General features: G+C 43.3%; 1 protein-coding gene across 1 annotated transcript in view; it reads right to left on the reverse strand.

The window, feature by feature from the left end:
• LOC147422716 (uridine 5'-monophosphate synthase-like) overlaps positions 1 to 9057 on the reverse strand; it is a 46046-nt gene extending 36989 nt beyond the window's left edge. The window contains exons 1-5 of the mRNA XM_086503217.1: positions 8146 to 9057; positions 3509 to 3592; positions 3326 to 3408; positions 3102 to 3189; positions 2760 to 3014 (exon numbers count right to left, since the gene is read on the reverse strand). Coding sequence (XP_086359343.1) covers positions 2760 to 3014; positions 3102 to 3189; positions 3326 to 3408; positions 3509 to 3592; positions 8146 to 8952 — 1317 coding nt within the window. The 5' untranslated portion in view covers positions 8953 to 9057. The remainder of the gene's footprint in view (positions 1 to 2759; positions 3015 to 3101; positions 3190 to 3325; positions 3409 to 3508; positions 3593 to 8145) is intronic.
• Between the last annotated feature and the right edge of the window lie 754 nt (positions 9058 to 9811).

The raw sequence follows: 9811 nt of genomic DNA on the forward strand, positions 1-9811 counted from the left end.
GTACTCAAGGATCCTTTTATTTCATGAGATGTGTGCAATAGACTAGAGAGAGAAGAGAGAGATACTATGAGTGATAGGAAGAGAAAGAAGACTAACACCGGATGGGGTCCCATCCCCCCTCCAAGGCCGCGGGCTGAAATCTAAAAACACTATATAGATTGGCTTGGATTTGCAACCATAGGCTGATTTAACGTCGACAATGTTGAAACTGAAAACGCTAATGATAGGGGCTAAAATCTGCAACTTGCACCTCTCCATGATCTCACAAGGAATTAGATATCTTTTGTATGGGGGGCTAAACAGAAGGAAGATTTTAAAAAGCTTAAGTACCTTCTCACCTATGGACCCATCCTCATTGTACTTGACCTTTGGAAACCATTTGAAGTGCATTGTGATGCTTCAGGCGATTGCATTGGCTTAGTTTTAAATCAAGAAGGCCACGCAATAGCTTATGAAAGTAGACGACTTCGTGATGCGGAGCTTCATGCTTCCAGCTATGAGAAGGAACTCAAGGCAATTATTCATGCTCTCTCTCAGTTTGGAAACACTACCTTCTAGGAGCAGATTATACAATCAAGATGGATCATCAAAGTCTTCGATATTTTCTCTCTCAACGTAATTTGTCTGAAAAGCAGATGAGGTGGGCCAATTTTCCTTCCATGTTTCACTTCCAAATTCTACACACTTCTAGTGGTGGTAGATGCTCTCTCTCGATGGCCCCAAGTAAATGCTATAACGAGTATACATCATCAACAGTTGGAATCTCTATCGAGATGTACACTGACGACCCTAATTTCGGTGAAATCTGGCAACACTTTCAAATTGGTACATAAATTTTTCCCTTCTCTATTAAAGATGGTTACCTTCTTTATGTGCTGCGTCCACTTAGAACAAAGGTGATGGATGAAGCACATGCTTCTCCTTACGCAGGACACAGAGGTATAATGTCCACAACACACGGCCTATAAAGATATTTTTATGGGCCAACACTACGAGCTGCTGGCTTGCTTCAATCCCCTACCGGTACCTCGAGTACCCTAGGAAAGTATTGTCGTAGATTTCATAATGGATTTGCCACAAACTCCGAATGCAAATGATGCAATCTACACTATCATAGACAAACTCAGTAAACAAGCTCATTTCATCCCGGTAAGAAAGAGCATTAAAGCTGATCACATGGACAAGATCTTTCTCGCCCAGATTTTTAAGCACCATCGCATGCCCAGAACGATTATCAATGATCGCGACCCATAAATGACTGGAAATTTCTAACGAGCACTTTTACGAACTTAGGAACTAGGTGATCATTTGTCTTGAAGTTTTCTATGAAACCTAGATGGCGTTTCAGGCATTGACTGAAACCTCCCAAAACCTCTAAAAAACAATTTGAAACTTCTTGTTTCAAAATTCCATGGCTACTTTATCCTCCAGGGCCTGATGGCATACCCCTTGTTTCTACGACCTTGAATAGCCCTAACAAAGAAGAGATTCCTCTTGCTATGTTGATGACATAGTATGAGAACTTTCTGCCTCTTGTATCTGATCAGATTGTATATGTTAGGAGATCTGAGAGGCTTAAAAACGAGAATTAATCTTGCTTTTAGTTGGATGTATCCAGATTTATTAGATTACTCCTCTATCAGTCAGCTTTATCTGGGAATGTGCCCTCGAGATGATTACACGATACTTTAAGGGGGGAGAGAAATGAAACGAAATGAAATGTTATATTAACGTCTTCAAAAGGCCAAAGTGACCTATGAGACCAGAAAGTTACAATGTGGTGGATCTGATACAAAGTCTGAGTAACAAAATAAAAATTCAACAGAATCCTAAGTTGCTAGATGTGAGATAAGCAACTAGTTGGGCTTGTGTAGGATATGAGTAGGGGGTAGGGGATGGAGTGAGTTGGGGGCTAAGACAACACAATGTAGGTATATCCTCAAAAAGAGCTAAATCACAGGAGATCCAGCATCAGTCGCTGGCAGATCTCATCCATGATCAGTAGTCTGATTGGGAGTCATGCATGCCGGGCCAAAGTGATCCGAATTCTCTGATGTAGAGAGAGAGAGAGAGAGAGAGAGAGAGAGATTAGGACAAGCGCAACAGGATGCAAAGCTTCTTTAACAAGGATACATAACTGAAGGCGCTACATCATTAAAGGTTCACTCATGGGCTGCCCAACTATTCAACTCCCCCTATGATCCATAAATGTGGAGAATGAGAGACATATGCCCTTAAATAGGCCTCTGACATAAATGGCCTAAAAAGTGGGTGGCCGTACACACTGTGGTTACAGCCACATACACAAGAGATGAACCTCACAAAGACGGCAAAGCCACAAAGAAGCCCTGTCTCCCTAGGTCTAAGCACGAAACTCAGGAGATGGCCCTCAAAAACGAGGATCACCTGCTGACCTCTAATGAATAGGCACGATGGAAGCTCATACAGAATAGGAAGAAGTACTCGACCCTCAGTAAGGGGGAGAAATGATTAATCTAGAAGGGTGTACGGATTGATTTCTCCTTACTCAATGATTTGGGTCTAAAATACCTCCAAATAGACATTCATTTTATGGTGTGCTTTCCTCAAAAAAACAGATGGCAAAGAAAACAAGCATGCACCATCATCTCCACACTCTGTACTCAATGCAGATAGTGTGGCAGTTAGATAAAGGACATAGTATAAACTTACACTATCAGGTGCATTGTACTCAATGCAGATAGTGTGGCAGTTAGATAAAGGACATAGTATAAACTTACACTATCGGGTGCATTGTACTGCTGACCCAAAGAATCTCCACCACCACCTATTTGTACACCAGGAGTCATGTGTATTAGAGCTTGATTTCCTGGTCCCATGGGCCATGCAGCAGGATTAATAGAAATAAAGCCAATCACAAAATCTAAATGCTCTGAGGCAATTTTTGCTGCTGCTGCTGTATAGTCTCCCTTTGCCAATGTACCCTTACAGCTCATTTCTGCAAGAAGCAACAATCCCCGATCACGTTGCAGGCCCTGAAAAATATATATAATTTTTTCAAAATAAGAGCTTAATAAACCTTCCATTCAAAGAAGTTACCATAATCAAAAGGAGGTACCTACTTTACATTTCAGCCCATCTATGATACCCGGGCCTGGGATAATGTGTGCATTTACAATGTCTGCCCACTCTGAAATCTTGAAAAGACCACTGCAGACAATTAAATTAAAGCCATGTTTTAACAGGCAACTTCCTACAAAAGCAACTCTAGTTTAGTCACACAGAGAGAGAGAGAGAGAGAGAGAGAGAGAGAGAGAGAGAGAGAGAGAGAGAGCAACAATTATACCCTTCATACTGCATGCTAACTGTGTTCCCAATGTCAGCAAATTTTCGATCTTCAAAGATCAAAAAATTGTGCTTCTCTGCAATCTGTTATACGATCACCACCAAACATAAAATAATGAAGCCCTCTATTCTCATGCTACAACTCGAAATAAAAAGTCAATAGAACAAAAGCAGTCCATAATACCAGCCTAAGCTTTGCACCAAATTCAGGAGTGAAATCTGGATATATGTCAACATGAGTCTTCAGCAAACAAATCTCAGGTCCCACCTGAGCAATTCAACCACTATGCAACATCAGTCCATCCAGAGTCATGTTTCGAATCCCATGCAGATAATTGAACAACTCGAAAAGTTTGTCAAGCCTGGGAATAACCCTGACAAAAGCACAGAAAATCAATGTTAAGGATATAGGATGCTATGAAAGATGTCCTTTGTCGTCGTAGCCACCAGTTCAATATACATGATCTAAGGTCAACTCCCCTTATTGGAAAAGTTTCCAAATAATGTAGCTTTCAACCATGTCTGGCGTTTGAGAATGTTGGCGACAAAATGTATTACCTCTAGTTTCCCATAAAGTCATGCACTTCCCAAATTGACATTCAGCTAAATCATGTGAGACAGTATTTAAATTGTTTAACCCCTTCTGAAACATTTCATGGCTTAGGACTTTAGCTTGCATTGCTAGCATACTAAAACACTAATCAATTTCATAGAAATATACTTATACAAGGAAGTCCTCCACCTAATCATCCCCTTCAGCTTTGAATTGTAAATATAAGCTTATAACTTTAAAGTTCATAGGATCAACAAGGCATCTTCACCAACAAAATATAAGAAGGGCACACACACTATCTGGAACACATAATCAATAATCAAGAGACCCACCTATGTGAAAAAAGAATGTTCAAATTTGAATCAAGAGGCAGACATTGTCAAAGGTGCTCCCGGTCTTGAGAGGAAGTTGGCTCGCGGTTGCAGACAAAATCATCATCATCATCACACAGCCGCGCCCTCCCTTTGCTGCCCCATCCCGCTCCCCCGACCAAACCCCCCCAAAGTTCTGTTTGTCGGATTTCAATCAACATCTCAACAGTTTTGCTTGGCGTTTTCGGTCCAGCACGAGAACGCCTTCTCTTCTTCGCCCTTACTTGAAGTGGCGAACATAGATGGAAGCTCGTGCTCCGCCTCAAAGGGACTCCAATGAAGTCCCCCTCGTCCAACCCTGCCAAGCCCACCATCCGACTTGCTTTGTCGCCAGCACAGCAAGGAGCCTCGCAGCAGAGGTGGAGCGCCTTCACTTCACCTCTGTCATCTACAAGATTATTGGCATCCGTCCCAATTGTGGAGCAAGACTGCCTTTTAGCGAAGGTGGGGAAGATCATTGACATCCAGCTTTTCAGGCGAGGATACTATCATATAGAGACTCCCGAGATGGCTGCCAAGATCATCTCGATGAGCCCGTTGGCTATCCAAGCACTGTCACGTGCACATCTAACCCTATGTGCATGTGGACAAGCTACTTCATGACAAGGGTTCAGACAGCCTAGCTTAGGAAGTGTTCTGGCACTTTTGTGAGTCTGTTCGCAGACCATGCATGTCCACGCACTTAGAGTAGATGCATATCCTCTGGTTGCACACAACATGATCATCATCAATACCATCAGAATCCATCAGAAGCATTTTACAACGCAAAAAACCTATTTTCCCTATTTTAGTCATTTTTCGCTTATTATTAATAAGTGACTTTGTTGGGAAACTGGGAAGGGCAATTTGACCAAGCAGGTATATAAGAAAAGCTAGCGCTAGTGTTTTCTGGCAGAAGAGGCAGCAGACACCATCTGAAGAGTGGCAAGAGGACATAGCGTTCACCAAAACGTTTTCCTTTAAGTGCAGATCAGTCCCAACGTTTTGCAACTTGCAGATCAGCCTGGCAATAGCAGAATTCATGGCATTTTTGCAGCAGATGTCCCATCAGCCCTAGCGTTTTTGGAGTTGCAGATCAACCCTAGCATTTGCAGTTCCTTGACGACAGATCCCAACTTTGCATCAGCGTTTTCAGTTTTCAACAGATAGCCTCCATGCCGCAGCCTCCAAACCTCGCAGATCTCACCTTCCCGCAACACATCTTCACCTCGCCGCAGCAGATCCCAGATTTGCGTCAGCGTTTTCAGTTTTCAGCAGTTAGCCTCCGTTACCGCAGCTCTCAAACCTCGCAGATCTCACCTTCCCGCAGCAAATCCTCGCCGCACGGTCAGATCAGCCAACATTTGCAGATTCAGCCCGCTATTCGCAAATTTCAGCATCTACGTTTTCAGGGTTTCATCGTCATCATCGCTATCGGCACTGACATAGTCAAAATAGAGAGTGGGGCCTTTGGAGGAGGGTTTGACAAAAATTTCTGGTGTCGTATTCTCTCTCTCTGTCTCAGCACCTTCATTAACAGTGTTCACCACTTTGTTGTGATCATTTGCACTCTCTCACTAAAGGAACGGAAGGCTCTCCCTTCCGTAATTAAAATGAACCCTTGAGCACAGTTCGGAGCACTCATCTTGAGCAAAGTCCAAGATTCACATCCGCTGCATCTTACAAGCAGTATCACAGCTTTGGCAGTGTTCTATATCACTCAAGGAAAGAACCACAAGAATTTTTTTTGCTTGTTGCGGTCGCACATAACCCAAGTCCACTTGGACGTGGTGTCGATTCCTGATCGTGTTTTTGAAGAGTGACACGAAACCCAAGAAAGAAGGGCTTGTCCAACCTCCCCTTGTGCCTCTTTTCACTCATTGAGAGCGGACCGTGCACTTAGCGGCAGGCCAATCAACGTGAGGTGGGAAAAAGCAACCTTGGTGTGAGCGCAAGGTCGCCAAGGGGTGCGCCCGCAGGAAAGAGTAGAGCTCGGGTAAGAGAAGATCCTTCTCTAACACAAATTGCAAGCGAAAGAAGAACCTCAAGAACTCAAGAACCACAAGAACCCAAGTTCCTCGTCAACTTAAGAACCCAAGACTTCAAAGTATGGTCATCACCCGAAGCGGAATGGATAGTTCGCATGAAGGTTATGAGCATGAAAGTGGCGAAGAAGAAATTTCCCCACCATAAGGTTTTCCCGGCCCTCCCCCCTCCCCATCTACGCCAAGGATTGCACCAAATCCTATGGAGACTTTGGTCAAGACGATGATGGAAATGATGTTACAGCAAGAAGCACAACGCGTCACCTTGGAGCGCGAGCGCGAAGCGATCTTGGATCGCTAGCGCGAAGAAAGAAAAGCAAAATTGGATCGTGAGCACGAAGAAAGAAAAGCAAAATTAGATTGCGAACGCGAAGAACGGAAAGCAATATTGGATTGCGAGCGCAAAGAAAGAAAGGTAGCCTTGGACAGTGAGCATGAGCAAGCGTGCACTTAATAATAAATGACTTATCAATAAGAGGTGCTTCGTATGCACATACTATCTACGCTTAGATATTGATGCTACTATATGGGAACACTCTCCAGTGCCTACACCTAGCAGACACTAATTGTGCTCATGTGCAATCAAAAGTATACAGCTACTCTAGAGTGGCTGGACATGCACGTCCTACGTACAAGCTCACAAGGGTTTAGAACACTTCCTAGGTTGTTCTAAACCCTAGAAATGTGAATTACAGCTTATTCACATGCACATACGGTTAGTTGTGCACATAATAACTACACAATCAGTACATAGCCGAGTTGCAACTAAAAGAAAGGCACAAATAAATTCTAAAATGCTAGGCGTCGACTTACAAAATAGACTGAAAAAAGGAAAAAAAATATGGTAATCTTGTGACCGCCATATAAGAAATGATCTTTCTAAGTACTATTGTGAGGTTTTTGGATCAATTGTATTACTTAAACACAAAAGAACACTTTTATATGTTCAAAAGACACGACTCCCAACCTCAAGACAGTGAATACAAAACTCCTTTTGTATTTCAAAATTTTATACTTCAAAGTAAGAATGGAGGTGCATTCCAATTTTCCTATATATCAAGAACTTAAAATCACAAAAGTAGACCTCATTGGTCTTCATCTTCAATGTCGAACAATAGTTACCCTAAGTGCATTTAAGAAAGGATAGAACTCTCACTTGCATCCATGTAAAACATTCAGACGATTCATTTTGAATATGTTTATAGCAGGTGTCACTGATCCTATCAGTTGTGATCCATGTCAAATTTAAAAACACTTAGACTAACTACTATCCTAAGCAATTTAGATATTTTGTGATCTAAAGTGTTAGATATAAAACCTACTCTATTTACGATAAGCCATCAAGAGACAATGACTCCCTCCTGAAGCATGTTGAGGTTCTAACATTTTTTCAAGTATTCTTTACATTGCAGTTTTTGGTTATATAGACCCACAAAAACATATTGTAACAATAAAAAAGCTAAACATGCCCACCTGTCAAAACCTACAGCACTCATATTCTTGTCTTAAAAAAACATAGTTCTTTTGTTCAAAACCTTTGAGTTTGATACGCACGTATGTAAAACACTATGTTTGCATGTTCTTTTGTGCGTGCATGCCATTTTTGCAAGGGTGTTACACAAATATTAAATATATGTATGATAGTATGTGTGTGTGTGTGTGTGTGTGTGTGTGTGTGTGTGGAGAGAGAGAGAGAGAGAGGAAACAGAAAGAGAAAGAGAAGGAGAAACATTGTATAAGTGCATGAAATAATATAGACAATGTACATCTAGCTGTGACTACGTACAAATGTTTTGTACGGGATGTGTGAGTGTGAAAGCGTGCATGATACTACAGACATAGAACAACTAACACTCAAAAAGCGCAATGATACCTTTTCAGCAATGGCAAGCAATTCAGCGGCAGTATTCACATCTGCAGCCAGGGACAAGTTGCTTCTCTTGTGCTCCATTATCTCAAACAACTTTCTTCCAGTAGGATTCTGTGCAAGATGAGCTCGCTCACCATAAGATAATCTCTGTTTATGTGCTGGTAAGCTTTGTGGTGGCAGTGATGGGGCAGAAACTGGAAGGGAAGTCTGGTTATCTGCAATAAATTGCTGAACTGATGAAGCGACATCCTCTGTAAGCTTGCCTTGCTTCACAAGAACCTGAACCATCTGTGTTAAGTTAAGAGCTGAATGTAGCTGGACACCTTTCTGTGCAAGGTTGGCTGCGCCACCTTGTTGGCGGTCAATGAGAACAACAGCATCTGAAACTTTAAGGCCCACTTCCTGGAGGGGGGCAACGGTCTCAAATACTGAGGCACCACTGGTGACAAGGTCCTCGATCACAAGGCATGTCTGGCGCTCAGAAAAGATGCCCTCGATAGCTTTACGGGTACCATAGTCCTTGACCTCTTTGCGCCGCATAACCATGGGTACACCATGTGAGAGAGAAATGGATGTGGCGATGGGGAGGGCAGTGTAGGGAACACCACAGATAACATCAAACTTGAGGGAGCTAACTTTTGCCCAAATGGCCTCGCCGACCTGCTGCAGCAGAAGGGGGAAGGAGACTATGACCCGCAGGTCGATGTAGATCGGCGAGGTTATTCCACTTTTCAGCTTGAAGCTACCGAACTTCACAGCCTCTGCGTCGTGCAGGGCCAAGATCAAGCTCTCCACCTGCTGCGAAGCCATACGCAGAACAGTGAGGGCAGGGAAGCGCGAGTTGGTGCGCGCAGCGCGAATGAGTTTTTGGACACTCCAGCTAAAGCTTGAAGTGGTAAAAAGTGCGAGCTTGCCTAGGGTAAAAGCCTAGGGTAAGGACACTGAAATCGCACGGGCACTTGCTAGAGCGACACTGTGACGACACTAACTGGCAGATGCGCAAAAGGTCCAGCGGATCATCCTCTTCCTTGCAAACTAGGCGGTTTCGTTTGCGGTGGAGGATGGAGGTTTTGCGATAGCAGTTCACATCTCCTGACGCAAAAAAAGGGAGATAATTGATTTAGCACACACCGGAGTCATTTACAAGACAGTTGCGCACTGGATTTGATCAAGCCTCCCTGTGAATAGGAATGCTCCAAGTCAGATTTCCTTGTCCACTAATTCAAACAAAGGCTGATGCTTGCTGGGGGGTGGTATGTTTTCTTACAGGAGCCTATCCACTTATGAGGGCTTTTACCCTACGAGCGTTTTATTTAGTGGAATCTCCACATATTCTCTTGCTCCCTTGCCTCTTAGTTTTCTCTGAAATGCAGTTTCAATGTTCGAACCCAGGCACGCAAATGATTGGCTCACCTGCAACTTGCAAGCTAGCAGTTCACATTGCTCACAAGTGAGTGTCATTTGCAAGAAAAAAAACCTAAACCCTCGTTTACCACTACTCCTGTTGCTTCACCATCTCCCTCACGTTCCTCAGCCTGCCTGTGCGTCCTCATCTCTTGCTTCTGATGCGCATCATCATCACCGTCTCCCTCCCGCAGCTCAGCTTGACCTACGTGTCGCCGTCTCCTACCCACCAGTTCAAGCAGGATCTTGCAAGATTCCCCTTGAT

The sequence above is a fragment of the Adiantum capillus-veneris genome, chromosome 27 (assembly GCF_014529385.1).
Source record: "Adiantum capillus-veneris isolate H3 chromosome 27, ASM1452938v2, whole genome shotgun sequence".
Taxonomy (NCBI): Eukaryota; Viridiplantae; Streptophyta; class Polypodiopsida; order Polypodiales; family Pteridaceae; genus Adiantum; species Adiantum capillus-veneris.